This window comes from Vanessa atalanta, chromosome 6 (assembly GCF_905147765.1).
Source record: "Vanessa atalanta chromosome 6, ilVanAtal1.2, whole genome shotgun sequence".
In the NCBI taxonomy this organism is placed as follows: domain Eukaryota; kingdom Metazoa; phylum Arthropoda; class Insecta; order Lepidoptera; family Nymphalidae; genus Vanessa; species Vanessa atalanta.
This window is the reverse complement of record NC_061876.1, coordinates 13,149,812-13,172,346: the sequence shown is the minus strand read 5'-3', so window position 1 is coordinate 13,172,346 and position 22,535 is coordinate 13,149,812. Positions and strand designations below refer to the sequence as shown.

At 32.7% G+C, this 22,535-nt stretch overlaps 4 protein-coding genes across 4 annotated transcripts; 2 read left to right on the top strand and 2 right to left on the bottom strand.

Moving 5' to 3' along the window:
- The first annotated feature begins 1,578 nt into the window (after positions 1 to 1,578).
- Positions 1,579 to 6,072, top strand: LOC125064743 (myeloid differentiation primary response protein MyD88). The gene is made up of 6 exons (XM_047671942.1): positions 1,579 to 1,855; positions 2,384 to 2,601; positions 3,680 to 3,867; positions 3,985 to 4,150; positions 4,237 to 4,399; positions 4,714 to 6,072. Exons 1-6 carry the CDS (start codon positions 1,728 to 1,730, stop codon positions 5,024 to 5,026), a joined length of 1,176 nt encoding a protein of 391 aa, XP_047527898.1. The 5' UTR covers positions 1,579 to 1,727; the 3' UTR covers positions 5,027 to 6,072.
- Positions 6,073 to 7,804: 1,732 nt separating this feature from the next.
- LOC125064914 (elongator complex protein 2) lies at positions 7,805 to 17,382 on the bottom strand. Its single transcript, XM_047672225.1, has 13 exons — positions 17,200 to 17,382; positions 16,779 to 17,067; positions 16,087 to 16,299; positions 15,604 to 15,819; positions 14,602 to 14,816; positions 13,674 to 13,821; positions 12,760 to 12,957; positions 12,438 to 12,554; positions 10,360 to 10,525; positions 10,020 to 10,284; positions 9,647 to 9,710; positions 9,339 to 9,495; positions 7,805 to 7,947 (listed from the first exon to the last, which is right to left on the bottom strand). The coding sequence occupies exons 1-13, from the start codon at positions 17,323 to 17,325 to the stop codon at positions 7,818 to 7,820; spliced, it is 2,304 nt and encodes a 767-aa protein (XP_047528181.1). The 5' UTR covers positions 17,326 to 17,382; the 3' UTR covers positions 7,805 to 7,817.
- Positions 17,383 to 17,785: 403 nt separating this feature from the next.
- LOC125064917 (regulator of telomere elongation helicase 1 homolog) lies at positions 17,786 to 20,890 on the top strand. Its single transcript, XM_047672229.1, has one exon. It carries the CDS (start codon positions 17,938 to 17,940, stop codon positions 20,872 to 20,874), a length of 2,937 nt encoding a protein of 978 aa, XP_047528185.1. The 5' UTR covers positions 17,786 to 17,937; the 3' UTR covers positions 20,875 to 20,890.
- Positions 20,891 to 20,983: 93 nt separating this feature from the next.
- Positions 20,984 to 21,786, bottom strand: LOC125064918 (39S ribosomal protein L21, mitochondrial). The gene is made up of 2 exons (XM_047672230.1): positions 21,584 to 21,786; positions 20,984 to 21,507 (listed from the first exon to the last, which is right to left on the bottom strand). The coding sequence occupies exons 1-2, from the start codon at positions 21,636 to 21,638 to the stop codon at positions 21,032 to 21,034; spliced, it is 531 nt and encodes a 176-aa protein (XP_047528186.1). The 5' UTR covers positions 21,639 to 21,786; the 3' UTR covers positions 20,984 to 21,031.
- Between the last annotated feature and the right edge of the window lie 749 nt (positions 21,787 to 22,535).

The following is a 22,535-nucleotide window of genomic DNA, read 5'->3' as shown; positions in this document are numbered from 1 at the left end:
TTTATAGTTCTACAAACTACAACACACAACAATTACTCATTTAAAAACCTTATAATGGAACTACACCGTCAATTTCAATTTCATTTCAATTCGTTTCATAGATTCAAGTCATTTGTAAAAAATACATGGGTAAAGTACTTGTATCAAATAATATGCCTCATATTATTCGATACAAGATTATATTGATGATAAAAAAGCGTGCAGTTAATGCTTGTTGACTTCCAGGCAGGAGACATAACATACATATATAATTGTATTTAACTAACATGACTGTATTTTTAGATTTTGAAAAAGAGTAATTACTGAGTTTCTTGCCGTTTCTTCTCGGTAGAATCTACATTCCGAACAGGTGGTAGCTTTACTTTAAATAGTTTGTTAAATGACGATCCAAAAGTGCTTGTAAAAGCCTACTTGAATAAAGTATATTTTTATTTTGAATACACCATTTGCTCTGTTTTACTTGGCGCTTTGTGCAAGCTCGAATAATGGGTCCAACCAAGTCACTGCTCATCTTAGTAATACCTACTAATGTTGTATCTTCAATACCTACTTAATATTAAAAAGTGGTAATATTTACTTAAACTTTTTCTTTATCAATAAATTACATATTTTTGAATGAAGCCAGGGCGGGTCGCTACTTTCTTAATAAATAGATAATATCCTATCGTATCATTATACTGAAGTGTTATATTTACAACATATGTATGTATATTTAATAACAATTAGGTACGTATGTACTTAAGTATATATTTTAAGTCAATCTTCCGACAAACTGAATATTAAGTTTAAACTAATAAAATTAGCAGCTTGTATGCCGTCTATTGGAATATGTCGTTTGAATTTCGCGGCTTATCTTGTTGTATAATTGTCATGGTCAGTAACGTGAAACGTCAGAGACAATTCTACGAATTTCATAACTCACTATAGTCTTTAACAACGCAGCTAATCGCTCCTAAAGTAATCCTCAGTTTGTATATATTTGTATTGGTAACAAATCTAAACCAAGATGTTTATGTTATACAATTTCTATACTTAAATAAAAATAATTTGAATAGATGAGTGCGATATTACAACAATTCACAAATCACAATAGTTTGAGTGGCAGTGTTACCAATTGTACGATTTAATCGTATTCTTACGATATCTTAGGTTTTTTATACATCCGTGAAACATACTTTTTCAAAAAATGTCATGTCAAAATGGAAAAACCGGGTAATGGATGTAATCATAATCAACTATCTATTTTTTTAATTCTACCACCAACAATCACATTACTAAAAAGCATAATACATATTATATATTTCAATTCAGAACGGAACGTCAATTAAATCAAATTTGAAGTGTTAGAATATTTTGAAAAAAGATGAAGAAAAAATTAAAAAATATTTAATACTGATTTTACATGTATGTATAAAAACAGGTAATATATAAAACTCCTATCAATGGAGACTAAATATCCAGATGAAATAAATAATACAAATATTAAAAATAGCTTTTCTAGGTAATGCGATTTTTTATTTATTCATCGTACGACCGCAATTTCAAAACGTCTGGCAACCCTGCCCTTAAATCTTGCAATTGACTAATTTATATACAGAGTACACAAGCATACATAAAATATTACTAATATTTTTTTAATCGCGTTTCTGCGAAACGTAGCGAAATGAAAGTGTGCCAAAACAAAACAGAAAGTGAATTCTAGAATTCTTATTAAAAGTGGCGGCAATATGATGATCGATCTTAACACCGTGCCATTGTCTGCACTTACAAATGAATCTCGAAGTTTATTATCATCTCGTTTAAACACAAGAAAAGTTTTGCCAATTGTTGGACCTGATCATCTTTCACGACACAGGTATTTACATTTTATTTAACGGTATACTTTCTCCTTTTAAATAAATGATACAGAAGAAGACAGAAGTACATTATATTTAAAAATAAATATAATTCCAGCTATATATGAGAAATTAAAACATCCAGACTATGTTATAAAAACATAATATGTTAAATGAAATACTATCTAATCATGTAGATTGAAATAATTACACATTTATAAAAGAAAATAACTTAATCGTATTTTTTGATAAGAACACGGATTTTTGTTGTGATTGAAAGTAAATATTTGAAGCTATAAATATATACAGAGTAATGGGTGCTTTATAACGCTCGCTTTACAGAAAATGTCTAGAACACTTATGAAGCTGTTTTACTTCTTGAATGATAACCTAGATTCCAAACATAACAATTGTTAGTGGCTAATTGTTGACTCAAAAATATAAACCTGCTGGCCCTAACTTGCCCTACTAACATGTTCTTAAAATTAAAATAATACCATTTAAGTGTGTGTGTGTGTGTGGTTCATAATAAATCATATTTATTAAAGAGACTGGAGAGGACTGGCGTCTCTTGCCAATATATCAACTGAAGTAGCAGCAACCTTAAATGACTGTCAAGATAAAACGGCTAAGGTTATAGATATATGGACAAAGTTTAATGATGGGTCGGATACCGTTGGACGACTATTGGATTACCTTCAAATATTAGATAGATACGATGTTTATGAAGATTTACTGGTGCTGGCTAGAGAAGAAAAACTGATAGGTTTGTAATTAAAAAAATTACTATAAAATGACAGCTTTATTAGTTTTAATACAAATTCAATATGGAAACAATTCACTTATTATTATTAAATTTTTTGATACCCAAAGCCAAAATGAAATGTGGTTTTGAAAATAAATTGTACAAACCTAAGAAAAATTGGCACTAAAATAAATTTTTTGAAGATTTTTAAAAATTGTTTATAATTTTCAGTATTGGATAAAAATATGAAAAGATAAAATAACATAAATTGTCTATTCATAATCATTAATAAATTAAGTAAAGGCATTTATAGACTGATTGATGTTTTATGGCAATGGAATTAATTAGGATGTCGACCAGATGTGGATAACCAATGACTGACAATTCTTGCCAATGTTGTCTCTTGTTTTGAGACATTCCTTCAAAAATACGATTTATATATTCATGTATTTTTAGAACACAATTATGTTAATTAGCAACATATGTACATGAGATGATATATTATACATTGTAATGTATAATATGTCATTAAAAGATAGTTATTGCTTACTAGCAATTTCTTCTAGGCAATCTTGAGGACTGAATTTTTTTAACAATTCAAGTCAATATTAATCTTTTTTGTTTAATTTAAAAGTACTGATTCTCAAACTACTTATCTGTGAAAAAGTCATCAAATACAAAATCTATTTTGATAAAAAATTAAGTTGACAGTATAATTGGCTTAACCTGTTTTTAAAATATTTATTTTAGCTTTATGTTTTTTTTCATAGTATGAAATAATCCTAAGGTAATCTTAAATTTATGTTAATTTTATAAAACTTGTAAGAATGGGGAAGAAGACTTTGTAAGTTAATCATATTAATTGTATTGAACAATTACTTTGCCTCAATACAATTTCTTGGAAGAATAAATCAACATACACTGTCTCTAATGAATATAATCTATAATGATAATAGCAATATGTTGACTACATATATTTAATTCAATTTAAATAAACCTCCACAAAGAATATCAAGCTATATCAATAAAGTAATTTTTCTAATTCAAGTCAGAATAAACATTGGTAAAAAATTATTTATTGTATTTTAATTAATTTCAGTTCCAAGAAATCAAAGCAATAACAACCAGGTGGTTGTAGCTGTGGATGGCAGTGATGAAGACATCATCACATATGATGACAAACTGTTTGGTCAACCGCAGCGGTATCATGCGTATGTACTGTACGCTAAAGAGGATAAGGATTTTGTTGATGAACTGCTTATACGAATGAGAAGTGAAGGGTTTAAGGTAAATGTGTATTATAATCAAAATTATTTGACCTGATTTTATGTGAATACTAGTTGTCGCCCACAGCATTTAATACTTATGCAAGTAAAAATATGTAATCTTGAGTTGTGTTTCTAGATTTGTACAGAGGAAGACTTGGTGGCGGGACACGCCACTCAGTTCCAGCCAGTGTCACGACTCATCTCCGAGCGCTGCCGTTACATTGTGCTGATCTACTCTCCGGACTTCCTGAGGAGTCCTGCTATTAATTTTTGCATGAACCTTGCGCAGGCGGATGCTATAAGTACGGCATAATCCAAATTTGTTCAAGTTAACCTAATACAATTAAAAGTTCTCATTTGACTTGCACTAACTCCCATCCTCTGATAGGCAAGCGGCAGAGCAAGATAATTCCGGTGATGTACCGCCAGTGCGTGCTGCCCGACCACATCGCGCACTACCACAGCTTGCGCTACAGCGAGCCCGGCCCGCACTCCTTCTACAATTTCTGGGAGCGCTTGTCGCAGTCGCTGCGCATCGTGGACACGCCGAGGTACTCATACCATTCCACTTCCCTTCGATCATTGATTTGTTAATAAAGTCAATGTATGTAACAGCTTGGTCTATTCTTTCTTCTCTTTAGCTCCATCTTGAGCTTTACGTAGTGTGTTCAGCTTTATATAAATATCAGACACAGACGTAATTTTAAATCATGTCTGAAGTCAAGCATTGTATGTATATGTCCTATTTTGATTATTATTCTTCTATGCTTGTCGAGTGCTGTTTGTTAAATAATATGGATTGCCCATTCTTAAGAAAAAAGTTTGTACTCACTCTTTAATAATTAGTGTAATAATATATTTCTAGATTAAACAGCTCCAGTTCTACTCACTCTGCCATGAACATTGCTGAACTATCGCAGAGCCTCAATAATGGATACCAAAGAGTCAATGGTTATAAAGAGCATCAACTTGCTCTACCGAGCGTACCCACTGAAACATCTAGCATGACTGATTTATACCATCTCCAAGTGAACTATCCAAACTCCTATGAAACAAAGTCCTTAGGCAACATGAGCCAGACCAGCGAAGGGAAGAAGAAGAAATCTGGACCAATTACAAAAATCATCAATACCTTCAGGGGCAAGAAACATAAAAAAGCCATTGCTGTGGAGAACTGAGCCAAAACAATGATCCAAAGGAGTTATTTTTTTTACAATGTAATTGACTGTGAGAAAAAGGGTTCAGTTGTTGATAAAAGAAAACCTTGACTATGAGGTGAGATTTTGCAAATAATGAGTAATAATGATATTAAGAAATCATTCAATTTAAAAAGACCACTACAATACTAACAGTCATAATATAACTTGTTGATACTGATGTTTCTTGATAAAAGCTTAAACATAATATAAGGGATATGACCATATAGAAGGATAATTTATAGTATCTATATCAAAATCCAACAACCAAAATCATGTTTAATTTCATTGATTATGTGAGGTGGTAACAGTCATCGACACATCACATAGACATCATTTATTTTGCATTTATTACATTAGTCTGCTTCAAATCCTCCATAACTTAAATGTCTTCCAATTGTAAAAAGTTAACATATATACATATATAGATTAATATTTTTTGATATTGTTGTTATCCAATTATGAGATGGAGACTTGAATAATTCTCTAATAAGAGTATAATGAGAGAGAACTCTTATTAGTTTTTTTTAAACAGAGTTAAGCAAATGGTACTACATGTATTCATAAATGAGCTTGTCCTAGGGAAGTCGATTTTAGGGAATAGTTTTATTGACTATATCTATGAAATATCCTTAATCCATATGGTCTTGGATAAAAGTGAGTTGAATAGCAAAGTTGATCGTTCTTAAGTTGTTCAAAAGATACATATTATATTTTTATATGTGGTAAATTTTTTATGTAAACCTTTTTACAACCTTTTTTTGGACCGCTTTACAATTATTGTACTTTTATTCATCATGTCAAGTATATTTATTACGAGCACATGGATAATGGTTTTTTAATCAGTGCTACAATGAGAATAATGATTTATATCTTTCACAGGAACCATGTCTTGTTACTTCATAGTAACATTTACTGTCAAGCGGTCCATTAAATAAATATATATATACAAAATTTCGTATGATATACATAAGTCTTTACAATTTATTATATTGAAAATATATGTATGTGTACAGTGTAACCTTTGAGTTGCTATTTTTTAAATATATTGTATATTAAATGTTTAAATTTGTATAATGAAAATATTTAATATTTTGCCGTGGCCGTTATGTATTTTTTGGAATAATGTTTGGAATATTTAAGTTTAATACTTTTATGTAAAAATTATTAATATTTTTAAGTGTAATGTATTGTTATGATTAATAAATTCTAGTTAAATAATTGTTAAATCTATTATTATACTCGAAGAGCAAAAATCGTTAAAAAAAACATACTAAATTAGTTTCAAGGAAAATTATTGTTATTATAATTTTTTATGTTATATTTTAAAGGCAGTAAGAACTTAAGTAAGGTCAAAAAATATCGTAACATTTTGGTGCAGTACTGATATATTATATTATCAATATTTTAACTATGTAATTACGTCTAACAGCTTATATGGATCCTAGTTGAAACAATTTCTTTTTTATTCGTAAATAAATACGTTTTTGATATTTATGCCTTTTTGTGTAATGCTAAATTAAATTTCAAAAATTTAATAAAAAAATAAAAATGTATTTTTTACTACTCTTTGTCATTACTTGAACAAATTCACTTGTTGGAAACTTAATGCGAAATTTTTAAAGGATCATACGAATGGAAATTAGCAAAATATTATTATCAAGTGATTATTAAGGCTTTTCAAATAACCCAGTTATTATACATTATTGTATAAAATAGAGAAGAATGTAAGTTAATTTTATAATATTTGTTGAGTCCATTTCGATATTTTCGTTATCGGGTTTTGATAGCGATATCGTATCTATAACGAGACGATTCGTTAGTTGACGTTTGTAGTGTCTGATCTTCGTTACAGTGAATTAAATCAATCCTGATACGAGTAGAAAGCTATCGACACATGATTTGTTGAAATCAGTTGCGGTGCTAATACAAGGCCAATTTTCGTTCTGTATACATTCGTACAAAATCTATTAGAATAGTTATTACTTATAAAATACTTTTCACAACTTTGTAAATGCCTTCCTGTGTGGCAGGGAGAGGCCTAAGGTTTTTAGAGGAACATTTGTGGCACAAAACGTCTATACTATTTACCAGTGGAGTTTTATGTATTGGTCAATTGAACATTATATAAAACTTTTTTCGAAATGTTTTGTGAATGATTAACGGAAATTATTACTTTTATTGATATTTTAAGATATATTAGATTAGATCTGTAGATCTCAGCGTTACCACATTTTGAATTTGAGGAATTTAATTTATAGTGTAGTTTTGTAATATTTTTATAGTAGCATTACAGATTGTTATTATTATAAAGAATTTATAACATCAAATGCGCTTCCAATATTATTTTTGAAGTTTTATTTTTATGTGCTTTATAGATGCAGTATGCTGTTAAACTTTAAAGATTATATGAATTATATTCTTAATAAGTGGTTTTATTTTAATTTAGATTTGTATGTAACTTGAACATATTTGTTAAGCTTGTGAGTCTTTTTTTTTCTAATGGCATAAGAACTTGGTTCATTGGACACGAAATTACTATTAATGATTGCTAAGACTGCAAAGTGTATGATAAGGTACATTCTCTTAATTTAAAATTGTAAATATTCAGTAATTAAAAAAATATCAATAATTAATCTGCACAGTATCTGAAATTTATGTACATGATTTTTTATTATCTTTTGTCCCATAAACGGATGGTTAACTTTGTTCACAAACACATACATACTTAGAGTGGAAATAATAAGAGTTTTAAATTTAACAAAATATATTTTTAAGATAGAATTATGTTATTTATTCTAACAAAATGGTCACTGCCGCAGCTTGCCAGATACAGTTCCTTGTTCGAGTCCTTTCGAGGAGGCCTGAAGAATAATCTCTTTACAGTTAAATGATGCGCCGCACTGCAACAAAATACAATAATATTAACTTTGAAAACAAAGAATAGCAGCAGAATATTAAATCATCTGTTTCATACACAATAGTTTAAAAATAATGTTTATAATATGATATATATTAGAAATGGGCCAAATGTGAATTGAACCGAATACGAAATTCGGCCGAACTTCGGCTCAATCTTGCCGCGCTTTCTCGAGAGCGACACATCATTAAGTAAGAGTACACCTTAACTTAACAATATGAATAAAAATAAATTATCTTCTTCTCCTGTATAAAATTAACTCTTCTCTATATTAAATAATACCGTATAATAACTGGGTTAATTGAAAAACATTAATAATCACTTAGATACTGATTGTAGTGCTCAATTGTAATAATTTGTTCGGCATTAAACCGAATTTCGATTGAATGTAAAACCAATTGAATTTTCACCCCATCTCTAGTACAAGTAGTTGTGACAAAGTTTGTGGAACTCTTTTATTAGACAGGACGAGTTTGTAAATCTATTTAAAATTATTCATATGACACAACTTTTATAGGATCAAGCTTATTCAATATCTTTATCTAATACAATATCGAAATTATCAAGTTTATTCTATTAATTAATATTATTTAAATGGTAACGAACTTGTACAGTACGACATAGATACATTTTATAATACTATTATTAAATACTACTGAAAATAACACAAAGGCGTATAAGTAATTGTCGAAACAAGCGTAAGTTAAGCGAAAATTATTACAATACGTCGACGTAGTTTTGTAAAAATATTTATAGCGCGATCTAAAAACGTTCAGCGCCATCTGTTAGCACATAGTTTAACTATTGGGAACAATATAAGTTATGCACGGTATAAGTCATATTCGGTAGCAACCTTAAAGTTATTATTGTTTATTGCTGCGTTTTTTTTCCATTTAAACAAAACACCAAATGCAGCATCGAAAATGACCTAAACAAAGATAAATAATTTATTTCGTTAGTCTTTAAATCCTATTTTGACCGAGTGTGTATGTGATGTGTATGTATGTATTTTGTTTCTTTGTCTTAGTAGAAGGTTCTGAATTCTAACCAGGCTCCATCTGATACTACTCGATAGCTTTCTAGATAAATTCTATTCACTCTTAGCTTTAAGATACTCGATCTTTGCCTGATCGAACGCTTGAGGAAATGAGGAAAAATAAAGAATAGTTCGTGAGACTGTACAGTATCAGAAGAAAACCTTTGGAAGACCGAGTAGCTTAGCCTAATTTGGGTCAATACATTCCACAATTTCGAATATCGAATATTGTGGAATTTAAATTGAAATTGCAATGTATTCGTATGAGGTCAGAGCAGATTGTCGATAAAAAAGGAAAAAGAAAAGATTAGAGGGAGCGATTAATTAATATCATTCACCTGTTATCTAGTTCGTGTAGCAAGCTCCAAGTGCTGTCGAAGTTGTATATCCGGATGACGCCGGACTCAAAGCCGACGGCTAGTATCTGACTCTCCCGTTGTAGTGGAGCGAACGTTAGCGCCGTTATTGACGTGTTGGGTAGTTCTAGTGGCTTTCCTGAAAATATTAAATTAAACCATTAATGACCTCAAATCAATTAAAAGTTTTGTATAAAAAATATATTCAACTTAGAACTATGATTTCAAACCTTTTAAGCAATTTATATTTTAAGCATAAATACATTTTTAAATGGTCCTCAGTCACTCACCCACTAAAGAATAATCCTTAAGTGTAGAATCGCTTGTTGTGTCTGTCTTTGACCAGATACAAAGCTGTAAAACAAGAAAATTATGCAAGTTAATTACACATTATCGGTTGTAGGGGAAGGACGTGCCAAAAATAGAATTTTCCAAATCGGTTGGATTTGCTGGTAAATATTCAAAAACAATAGCAAAGTATAAAGAGTAGAGCAGTCTTGGTGGCAAAGAACTACATTACATCATAGTTTTTAAAACTTTCGGCTTTACATATGGTAAATGGTATTTCTTTTTTTTATATTTGTCAAATGACTAAATTTTGATTTTTATGACTTCTCTATGTCGGCAATCTAAAGAATTTAGTATTTTTAGTCGCGTACTAACTTTTCCATCCCTGGAGCCCGTCCCGAACATCGACCCATCCCACGCCCACGCGCAGCACCAGATGATCCTCGTGTGGATACCGTTCGTTCTGTCCGTGCTGGCGGCTATCTCGAACAGGTTCGAATCTCGTATCCTCTGGAATACGGTCCATCTTCGGTCGCGGGACACCGACAGGAGACGTCGGCTGTCCGGAGAGAAAGCCAGCTGAGTCACCGTGAGGTTGTGAGAGACCAACTTCTGTATCTGTTGCCAGTTCGACGTGTCCCTGAAATTTACAATTCGATTGTTAGAAGCAAGTCGAGAAACGATTGAACACGTTTCCCGGTGGGCGTCGCCGCACCAGAGCAGCACGGCGGCGTGCGCGGCGAGCGCGGCGCGCGCGGCGGACGCGAGCAGCGCGCCGTCGGCGCTGGCGTCGGCGCAGCGCACCTCGTAGCCGTGCCCGTACAGCTTGTGCGTCTCCGGCCACAGCGTGTTCTGCATCAGCGTCTCCTCCGTCGGCGGCTCTGGGGACGCGAAATAGATCACACTCCGGCCCTCTTGCAGTTTTAATTATTATAAATAAATAACAAAATATTCTTAATTCGAGTGGGCTCACTTTTGAGTGGTTACGTTAGTGTTCGATTAAATGTGAAGGTCCCGTCGGTTCGAAGAGTGACTCTACCCAAAAGAAACGGCTAGAAACACGGTAGTTACTCTTTTCCGCCATTCTAATTTCAGAGTTGATGTCAATAGAGTACAATTACAGTGGATTTCATTTATTACGACCTTGGTTGTAGCGACCATTCGTCTATAGTGACGTTAAATATAAGCCTCTTGAATTGAAGCATACTATAGTATGTACAAACATATGGCTATAACGACTTTGAATGTAACGTCGAGTTCGGGCGTAGCGACTGTTTTATGGAATAGTTTGTAATAAATTCTTGGAAATCCTGCCAAAGACACAAAAGAGCTCTCTTATCTTTTGTTAGCAACCTTTACTTTTTGTTTATATATATTTATTTATCAGTTACAAATTGATATTCAGAGTAGCAACTGTGTATGTGTAACTTTTGAATAAGTATGGCTCCTAGACGCACGTTCGCTGTTAAAGAAAAGTTGGAAATCGTTTCAAAGTTGAAAAATGGTGCAAACAATGCTGATTTGTGCAAAGAATACAAAGTTTCGCATTCAAGAATATCTACGATGTGGAAAAACCGTGATAAAATACTAGAGTGCTTTGAGTCCAAATACTTAAAAATTAAGAAAAACCGCAAGCCGACGCGTCAAGAGTTGGACATACCATTGGCACAGCTGACAACATCGTCAAGCGAAACAAATGTTGCGAATTGGGAAACATATGTCAATATTGACAGTCAGTTTATCACCACTAGCAATTTGACTGATAATGAAATTGCTGAAGCTGTCGTTCCATCACCTACGACGCAAGATGAGGAAAATGAGGAGGAAAAAGAAGATGGCAAGTGAGATTCCTATAACTGAGGATGTGTTACGTGCTGTGACAAGGCTCAAAAGATATTGTCTATTTGGCGATGGAAAGGATACTATAGACATTGAAGGCGTAATGAAAATAGAATACACCCTACAGCGTATGCTAGCACAGGAAAATGAATTGAAGCAAAGTAATATCACACAATTTTTTAAATGTATCAATAAATAACTATGTGTGCGAATATTTTTAACAATGACTGAATATAAACTATGTACATGTCTGTATCTTTTTGCCTTTGCCTGTAACGACATCCGGATGTTACGACGAAATAACAGTGGTCCCTTCATCGTCGTTATACCCGAAATCCACTGTATATTTATACATCCCGGGGTCGGCGATCAACAAATACTAAGTCCCCGCTTTTTCATTATTTAATTATTTATTTTATATATTAAGTTAGCCAAGTTACCTAATTGTAAATAATCAACCTATCCATAGACATTATACTCTGGACTGACTCACACTTTAAGCCGGAATATAACGATACTGAATATTGCTACCCAGTTAGTACCCAGATAAAGTCCTAACACCGAAGCCAAATACTGCTCGCAACAGAGCCCAGTAAACGATAACATTAGTGATTCATGCAATGATACTTTCAAATCAAATCAAATCAAAATACTTTATTCAAGTAGGCTTTTACAAGCACTTTTGAATCGTCATTTAACAAACTATTTAAAGTAAAGCTACCACCGTTTCGGAATGTAGATTCTACCGAGAAGAACCCGCAAGAAATACACTCAAGAGTTACTCTTTTTCAAAGTCTAAAAATACAGTCATGTTAGTTAAATACAATTATATATGTATGTTATGTCTTTGTCATATTCACACATTTGTCCATTACTATATAAATTTGATTTGTCAAATTTATTTATGTTAATTATAAGTTAATTTGGTGCGGCCGCGAGTCTCAATCGTCTTACCGTTCAATTCAATTGGCACGAAGTATCCATCGTTATCATCTCCGTTCGTGTGCTCCTCTCCACTGAACACAGCCTTGTTGGACAAACCCAGGGAAGGGACCGAAGCTCCTTCAGGTCCTATTGGCAAAAGCAATCGGATTCAATTGAATGTTTTTATTAAATACTTATAACTATTTTTAAAGCATTTTATTATAAACAAAAAACATGATGGTGTAATCTAATATCCCCAGCTCAGGCGGCTTGGAGCCTGTTCTCCTGGTACATGTGAATGTAATCCCATATATGCTTAAATACGCGATGAGTCGGTGATATCCATATTTACCTTCGTCGTCTTCCCCGACGAGCGCCTCTCCCACGATGTTCCTGAAGTTGTGGAGGAAGTTGTGCGGCGCGCGGAACACGCGCAGCACCTTCTCGTCGGCGGCCGACACGAAGCGCGCGGCCGACAGCGACGCCGCCGCGCACATGTCGTACCCGTGCACCTGCGCGCGGCACAGCTCGTGCCACTCCGCGCCGCCTCCTGCGCCGCACAACGGCAGGGAGCCGACTCGGTCAAAATATACTTTACTGAATACTAAACGGAAAGCTGCCAGCTGCTACATTCGACTGAGAAGAACCGACAAAAAACTCAGAAGGTACTCTTTACCAACATTTTAAATTTAAAGTATATAATATGTTTTTTTCTATCAACCTTTAAAATCAATTCATTATCGTCAGCAAACAACATAATATCACAAATACCTTTAAAGATCATTTATATATACTAGAAATAGAAAAGGACCTAAAATTGATCCTTGTCAAAGTATTAATTCCGCAAGTTACAATAATCATCACATACATATTAGATGTTACAATTATTAATTATTGAATTTAGAACGTTAACAGATCCTCATAGATCAGCCGTGTTTTAGGGACATAACATCTTAGTTTCCAATGTTAATGGCGCATTGAAGATGTGAAGAATGATTTATATTTTTTGGAGTATCAATTTCTATTGGCAACTGCGCCTTATTTGACCTTGACTTGACCCATTTGCTAGTCAATTTGACTCAAAATATAAATTAAAAAAAAAATACGAAAACTCTATACAGCTTTAAGTAGATAACGCTGATCAATCTATTCCAGTTTAAAGTCTTTATGAAAGAACTGTTCGTCAACAGTCAGACAGTCAGAACAGTCTCGTATTTTATGTGCTTTAAAAACGATCCATCATGTTATGAAAATATACAGGTTTACCGTCAGGTCTATTCCAAGGCGCGTGCAGCCTCGTCGTCTGGTCCAAAGAAACACTAAGGAGATAGCGCCCCTGACCCTCCCATCTAATGTCCTCTACTCCGCTAAAGTGACCTCCAACAACTACGCTCGGCTGCCACTGATTTGTTTCCTGTTTTTTCACATAAGCTTCACTTAAATAAAATTAATTTGTATCTCGTTTTAATAAAAGCCTCCACTAAAAAATATATTCTTCCTATCGGCATTTGTTTTCCATTAATTCATATTCGAGATAAAAATACTCGAACTTAAATGAAGTTATTATAGATTAAGCTTCAACAATGAGCGACTAGACAGCTCAATCACCAAAAATGGCTGCATGTGATCAGATGGATAGTATAGAAGTTTGAAGCGACTTTAAAAGACTAGTCGCAAGATCATCTGTAAATAATAGCAAATTACCAATGATCCAGAAATACAACAACTGTATATGGAGTATATATATATACAGTTGTTGGGCACTATTGAATTGGCGACATACTCTAGCATTTGTGTAGGAAAGAAGAGAGCAGATTACTTTAAAGGATCTGCTTGAGAAAATAGTCAATGCAAATACAAGCCGGATGCAGGCGGGACGACACCGGTTAACTTCATAACATATGCGCTGCTATCTAAGCTCAGAGATCTAAGCAAGAGTCTAAGGTACTATTTGTAACACCTAAGCGTGCGGAGTTTGTAAAAGGAAAGTTACTTAGTTTAGTTAGCAGACTGATGTTTTGACATTTTGTTTTAACAGCAGATATAGTTGGACATCAGAAATGATACAATCAGATCCAGTATATGAGCAAGTGAGGGAAGATGACGCATACGACTTGACTAAAGCAATTATAGATTCCGGATATTCTTTAAAGCCCCATATAATCTGAAATCAATATCATTGAAAAAAAATTACCTTATCTAGTTTCCAGATGTGTAATGATCCATTGTACCCGTGGCCCATGAATGTATCTTGTCCAAATCGACTTCCATAAAACCCTAGACCATTTCCTCCGACTTCTCCCACTCTAACGCTCTCAACCCATACACCACCATAGCTCTCTGGTTGCCATATGATAATGGTTTTGTCAAGGGATGAGGAAAGAAGTCGATAGATCGGCTGATCGTTTGCTGTTAATGATAAAAAAAACGATGAACTTATTTCACATATTAAGGTTTATTCTGGGTAGATGTACAGCCTAGAAAATTTATATTCATGATTACTAAATGTGACACATGTGATTGTTTGATTTTGCGTATGTTTTTTACACTTTACTTATGGATGCACATGAGAGCATCCATAAGTAAAGTGCGGCGTCTAAGGTTTGTGCCGTAGGCGACATAGTCATGTCTCTTTTAGATTGCATCTTTCGTTGCTTTGATAAGTAGCAAGTTTATGCACTATTATTATTTATTATTACAAAAATAGTTATTTTTTCCTCTATGTACAAAATTGTCAATGGCCATATGTAGTGCTTTCTACTAATAGAGATTCTGAATTGCTCGTGTGTGCTCATTGGTTAATGCGCGTAACCTTCATTAGCCAAATATTTTTTTGGGTTGTCTTACCGGATTAACCTTTAGCTATAGAGTTAAGGAATCATTTAAACTGTTCAAATAGGACCATATATGCACAATGACCAATAAGATATTGTATTATTGGGGAGTATTTTGCTCCCTAAGAGATCGACTTGCGAAATGAATTATCGTTCATTTTATAATGGTGTAAATAATATAAAACATATCTTTTAAAACACAAATAGAAACTTTGTAAATATTTACTCATAAATTAATGAGTTCCAACAAACATAAAAAAATACAATGAAATTGATTACGTAATAATAATAAAAGTAGCCTATGGAAATTAAGTAATACATTTTTGTTTGACAATCACATTAATTAAAATAACCCAATTTACCTTTATCCAGAACCTTCTGCCACTGTACTCCATATACCCAGCCTTCATGACCTGCCAGAACAGCATCTAGTTTAACTGACCATTTTATCCCATATGCTTGAAACACTTTTTCTTCCACTTTAATTCCTTTCACGGTCTTATCTTCATGTGATTGAATGCGCCAGAGGCGGATATAAGTGTCTTGTGAGGCTGATGCAAGCATTATAGTATTTTCATCTGAAAATCATGATAACATCTTATGTAATTCAACAGTTAATACTTGCGAAAATAGAATGACCATTGATAACATTCACTACATTATGAGAACAAGCCAACTTAGCAGCAGCTTGTATTCAATGCAATGAGCTATATATGATATTATTGTTTTAATATTCTAGTTACCAAAAACTAAAGGTGTACCACAAGGAACTTATTTTGGTCCCCTATTTTTTAATATTTGTACCGTTGATATTGTTATTTCAGATAAGTATTAATTTGACTCACCAACTCCAACAACATCTAATCCTCTAACCCAATCTTCATGACCTACTAGCATGTGAACTCTATGATATTCATCTTCTTCACTGAATATGTGTATTTTGTGGTCGTCAAGAGCACAGAATAGGATTGGTTTATTAGTAGTAGGTAAAATATGTGCATGAAGTGTGAGACAGAGCCCAGAATGAAGATTGATTGTTTGTTTATGTACTGTTGTCCCTGAAAAATGGTGAAAAATATATTTTAGATGTGCAACTAATTTTATTTCAACTTTGAATAATTTAATAAAAATTGGAGATAAGTTTTGATTTATGGTAGTATCCAAAACATATAGCATAAATTAGCTCGATTCAGATGAAAGTATGTGCATAAGAGTATGCACAATTTTAGCCACACAGTGAAACAAGCTTCAAACCTTTCCCTGAAGCTTTTACTATGAGGCTGACTTATGGGCTGAGGACCCAATCAAACTCATATGTGCTTCTTTTCTCAAAAAAGGAAAATGTATATATATTAACTACTTTAATTTTTTCTTGTTTCATCAAAATAATGTGCACATTAATTGTACAAACTAGAGGAAAGTAGAATAAAATTTAATTTGTTATTTATATACTAATATTAATATTACTACAGTATTAGTACTGTTAATAAATTATGCATTAAGATCATAATTCGTTTTTTTGATTAATAATACATACCATTTTTACGTTCCCAGACTCTCACTGTCGAATCAATAGATCCCGTGTAAACCATTAAATCATCACCATCAAGATACACTCCATTGATACAAGTGACACCATCTTTATGACCTGTTAACTGGCTGGTGACCTTCCAAGTTCCATTATGAAGCGTCCAAATAGCAGCTGTTTTGTCTGCAGAACATGATAATAGTTCTGTACAACTATCTGATTTCTGCAGCCATTTAACTGAATTTACTTTTGAGCAGTGGTGACTTAAAACTTGAAGTGGGTCTTGACCCTTTACATTCTAAAAAAAAAAAAATACTTTAATATTATTTACTAACATTAACGTTAAGGCTTTATATTTTTACATTTTGATCTATTGTTTAATGAAAAAAAATATTAGAAGCAATTTCAAATATAGGTTATAAATTTTTACCGTGTCGTAAATAACTACTGCATTTGAAGCACCATAGCATATAAAACCATCTCTGTTCCAGTCAGCAATTTCTGGAACACGATTACATGCTACTGATGTATAAATTTGCTTTACAGCCACCTTCATGTTTTACATATGTTTATGTATAATTATTGATACAATAATGTTTTGTTTTTGCTACTGTCATAAAATTAAAAAAATAAGGTTATTTCTCAATCAACGTCAGCTGTCAAGTCAAACTAATGATCCATGTCATAGGTTCACACATTTTGTGTTATCTAAAGCATTTAATAATATATTTATATAATATATATACATCTATTTAAATGAAATTTATTTTATGAAAAATTAAAATCAACATTGACTTATGACCAATAAAGATAAAACATTTAGAATCTAAATGTAAGATATTTAATAAGACACGTAATCATCATGTAATTGAAAACTTTAATAAATATATAAGTATTTTAATTTTTGTTTTTAAGGTCTGTTTTTGTAATTATTATATAGATATTAATTATTACTAATGCCAACACTTAGTAGTCAGATAAAAATAGTATTTTGTCTGTGTTTCGAAAAGGCGGGATTCTCAACATAAATAAAAATATGACGTTCAATAAATCAAAAAATCAGCAAACTTGTTGATCTTGAAATATGAAAATCATAAAGTACCTTTCTTTTTCTTGTAAAGATTAAATTATACGATTTTAGAAAGAATAATTTTATTAAGCTGTAAACATGCCTGAAGTTATGATATATGGAATACCTGTAAACTTTCCTTTTGAACCTTATGAGGTTCAAAAAGCATACATGGAAAAAGTTATTGAAAGTTTACAAAATAATACAAATGCTGTACTGGAATCTCCAACGGGAACAGGAAAGACGCTTAGTTTATTATGCTCCTCATTGGCTTGGCTAATGTTAAAGAAAGCGCAGTTGCAAATGAATGCACAACTTGGTAATTTTTCAGAACATAGTGGTGGTGGTCTCAATGGAGGTTTACGGGAAAACCTAAAGTCCAGCGCAGGCAAAGCAAAAGATAACACGGTTTGGGGTATGCCGAAAATTATTTATTCATCACGCACACATTCGCAACTAACACAAGCTATGCAGGAGCTGAAGAGATCAAACTATAAATATGTCAAAGCTGCAGTTCTTGGCTCAAGAGATCAAATGTGTATCCACCCTGAGGTATCCAAAGAAACAAATAACATGAACAAAGTCCACATGTGCCAATTAAAGGTGAAAACGAGAACTTGCCATTTTTATAACAATGTTGAATCAAAGAAAGATGACAGAACAGTTAAAGGTGATGATATTCTAGATATAGAAGATTTAGTGTCTGTAGGAAAGAAGTTAAAGTGCTGTCCCTATTATTTGTCAAAAGAGCTCAAACAAGACGCTGATATTATATTCATGCCATATAATTATTTATTAGATCCAAAGTCAAGGAAAGCCAATGGAGTTGAACTTTTGAATAACATAATTATACTGGACGAGGCACACAATGTAGAAAAGATGTGTGAAGAGTCAGCCTCTCTGCAGATTAGGACTACAGATGTGGCCCTATGTATTGATGAAATAACTTATGTTATGAAATCTTTTATTGAAGGAAATGAAGATCAAATGGATGTGAGTCTTGACAATAACCAGCCGAAAGATTTTACATGTGATGATTTATGTATATTGAAAGAAATGATGCTCGCCTTCGAAAAAGCTATAGATGAAATTGGTGTTGGACCTGATGGCTCAACTTATCCAGGTGGCTACATATTTGAGCTCCTCGACAAGGCAGAGATAAAGGACCATAACCACACTTCTGTCATTACTTTAATAGAAAATCTTATTCAATATCTATCTACTGCAAGTGCTTCGCCTTTTCAGAGAAAAGGTGTAGGGCTACAAAAGATTGTTGATTTATTGAATGTTGTGTTCAGTGGAATTTCACATGCTTATAAGGAAAGAATAAAGTTATGTTATAAGGTTCATGTTCAAATTGAAGATAAGAAAAATAATAAAAAAGCAGAGGGCTGGGGCGCCCTTAAAACAACTTCTTCCAAATCAGCAGAAAGAATTCTCAGCTACTGGTGTTTTAGTCCTGGTTTTGGCATGAAGCAACTTTTAGAGCAAAATGTTAGAAGCATCATTTTAACCAGTGGTACTCTAGCCCCATTGAAACCATTAATATCTGAACTGGGTATTCCAATAAGTGTACAGTTAGAAAATCCACACATTGTAAAGTCAAATCAAATTTGTGTCAAAATTATTGGAAATGGCCCTGATAATGTGCAACTAAACTCGAATTATCAAAATCGTAATAATCCAAAATACATTACTTCGTTGGGAAGAACAATACTAAGTTTCTCTAGGGTTATACCTGATGGGCTATTAGTTTTTTTCCCATCATATCCCATAATGACTAAATGTCAAGAAATGTGGCAAGCGGAAGGTATCTGGTCTAGTATTAATAATATAAAGCAAATATTTGTTGAACCCCAACGAAAGGATACTTTTAATTCTATTATCAATGAATATTATAGTAAGATAAGTGACCCAAATACTAAAGGAGCATGTTTCATGGCTGTTTGCAGAGGTAAGGTATCAGAAGGATTAGACTTTGCTGATATGAATGGCAGAGCGGTCATTATTACCGGCCTCCCTTTTCCTCCTCTTAAAGATCCCAGAATTGTGTTGAAAAAAAAATATTTAGAGGAATTAAGAATCAAAGAAAAGGAATTTCTGTCTGGAGATGACTGGTACTCACTGGAAGCTACGAGGGCAGTTAATCAGGCTATTGGAAGAGTAATCAGACACCAGAATGATTATGGTGCAATTTTACTATGTGATACAAGGTTTAGTAATCCTAAACTAAGGAACCAGCTCTCTGCGTGGCTTAGGGATCATATTAATGTATCAAACAAATTTGGAGAGACTGTTAGTGAAATTTGCAGATTTTTTAAAAGTGCTCAAATTTCTTTACCACCACCCAAACTTAAGCCATTACTAGCACACGAATCTAATGATACACATCAAGATAGCTCAAGCTTAACTGGTGTGGCATTCCCAAGAACAAATGCCAGAATTATAAATAAGGGTATGAGTTCCAGTAAAAAGTCAGTAAATCAGTATCCTAACTCAAATGAAGTTTATGCTGATTTTTCCATGGATTTTTATAAGAAGGCACAAACATCTTCATATGTAAATGAATTCAGACCTAAAGAAACAAGAGAGCTTTTCAGTGCATTAGATAGTAGCAATGAATCACAATCTTCATCACAGTCACTAGTTACTATTCATAAAAGAAATGCAGATGAGGCAAATGTTTCTGCAACAGCATCAAAAAAGAAAAAATTAAAGATAAAATCTTTTGGGTTTGAAGAAAACTTGAAAAAAAGTGAAATATCTCATTGTGATGAAAGAGTTGCACCAACATCACTTATAGACTTTGTTAAAGAGATCAAAACACTCCTTGATGTAGAGAATTATAAAAAATTTCAATTATCAATATCTGCTTATAAGAAAGATGGAGATTATGAATTATTTTTAAAAATACTATCTGATTTACTGGAAAACAAACAATTATTTTACTTATTTAAGGGAATGAAAAGATTTTTGAAGGAAAGCCATAAAATTTCATTTCAAAATTATTGTGATAATGTTAAATTAAATAGTTGATTTTCCAGCAACAAAATTTTTTAGCTAAATTAAATATATTTATTATTTATGAAATAAATAAAATAGTACTAATTAATTAAGGTGAAGTGTGACAATAAAAATGTTTTTGTTATACTTTTATTTATTTATTAAATCTACTACATGCATATTATTCTATCTAGAAAACATTCTTAGGAGCTTCATTAATTTTATTTGCTATTTCTACTGTGTTTATTCTTAACATGGTTTGTTGTGCTCTTTGAAAATTAATTCTCATAAATTGCTTCCTCCTCTTCTTCTTGAAATGTGTCCTCGTGTGAGACAGACCCTTAGATATCACTGTAGCCGTCACTGTTACCAGGCCAGGTTGCACCAGCGGTCTCCCAATAAGTGAGAAATCCTTTGTTGCAGCCAATAAAACTTTGTCTAATTTTATTTTATCTCCTATATTTGGTGGCCAGTAGCCTTCGACGACTAGGAGATCACCGTCCGTAACTCGCCATTGTTTACCCAATAAGTGTACTATTGCGAAGTTACGAGATGTTCTCTCTTCAATTAGTTTATTGCATGTTGCGATCACGTCTTTTGTTGTATCAGGGGCAGTTACATTTGTAGTTGGTGCGTTTTGAGTAATAAGTCTTGAAAGAATACCACCTAGAAAAGTAGAATGATTAATACGACATAGCTATATTATTTACGTTAATCGGATATTCTATTTTAAAATAGGTACCTTGACCGTTGAATACATTAGATAGACGTTGTAAGCCAGCCCTAAACATAGCCATTATCCTTAACAAATAAAAACAACTATAAACAAATATTATAATTGTTTTAGAGCGATTCCAGACCTAACATTTTTCAAAATAAATTTAATATAACCTAATCATTCGTTTGACAGATAAAAGAAACTTCAAACTTAGAAAAGCAGTGGTGAGCGGCTCACTGACGTATTAAATGACAGTAGTGTTGGGAGCTATCGATACTATCGATAGCTTTCCATAACCAATACTTTTAACCTAAACTATCGATAGTTTAGAATAAATTTTAATATTTGGAGATAGGTGGCGCCGCATGAATTTTATATTGCGCTTAACGATTAAAGTTCGATATATTTTTTTTAAATACCACCTGCTTAAAGTCGTTGTCTTATCAAAATCAATATCGTTCCGATTCGAAAATATTCACTATTTTTTTATACTTTATAATTCTTACTGCATTGTGGTACTGAGCACGGTATGTGCAGTTTTTAATACGAGGCGACTAGGCGAGATATATGCAAACACAACAAGTGAAAAAATTATAACTATTTGAACGTGTTTTAGGAGTCATTTACTCTTTGTTTTTGAAACAGAAACCTTACAGATTTCTATTCCGTATATTTTTTTAAATTGATAATGTATTTGTTATTGAAGAATGATACGGAAAAATTAATGAAAATGTCTCCATTATACATTCAAAAAGGTTTTTCAATACTTTAATTAATTTTTATTTTTAATTAATGATTATATTTATTTCTATTAAATTCTTAAACTACTTGATCAGACAAATAAGTTCTCAAGTTATAGGGTAGATGGCGCTGTAGGAATTTAGATCGCGCTAGCGTTGTGATTTTTCTTTAGTACTTATACTTCAAGTAATACATCTTGAACTTTAGGGAATAAGCTATCCCATCGGATTAAAAG

What these genes read in the sequence shown, in the direction of transcription:
- LOC125064917 (XM_047672229.1), top strand. Translation starts at nt 17,938, where the DNA reads ATGCCTGAAGTTATGATATATGGAATACCTGTAAACTTTCCTTTTGAA.
- LOC125064914 (XM_047672225.1), bottom strand. Translation starts at nt 17,325, where the DNA reads ATGAAGGTGGCTGTAAAGCAAATTTATACATCAGTAGCATGTAATCGT. An exon ending in GCCTTGGAATAGACCTGACG is followed by an intron (nt 12,958 to 13,673) that starts GTAAACCTGTAT and finishes TGTGCGGCGCAG; the next exon opens with GAGGCGGCGCGGAGTGGCAC. An exon ending in TAAGGATTATTCTTTAGTGG is followed by an intron (nt 9,496 to 9,646) that starts GTGAGTGACTGA and finishes TAATATTTTCAG; the next exon opens with GAAAGCCACTAGAACTACCC.
- LOC125064743 (XM_047671942.1), top strand. Translation starts at nt 1,728, where the DNA reads ATGATGATCGATCTTAACACCGTGCCATTGTCTGCACTTACAAATGAA. An exon ending in TGAGAAGTGAAGGGTTTAAG is followed by an intron (nt 3,868 to 3,984) that starts GTAAATGTGTAT and finishes TTGTGTTTCTAG; the next exon opens with ATTTGTACAGAGGAAGACTT. An exon ending in TGCGCAGGCGGATGCTATAA is followed by an intron (nt 4,151 to 4,236) that starts GTACGGCATAAT and finishes ATCCTCTGATAG; the next exon opens with GCAAGCGGCAGAGCAAGATA.
- LOC125064918 (XM_047672230.1), bottom strand. Translation starts at nt 21,638, where the DNA reads ATGGCTATGTTTAGGGCTGGCTTACAACGTCTATCTAATGTATTCAAC. An exon ending in TAATGTATTCAACGGTCAAG is followed by an intron (nt 21,508 to 21,583) that starts GTACCTATTTTA and finishes CTACTTTTCTAG; the next exon opens with GTGGTATTCTTTCAAGACTT.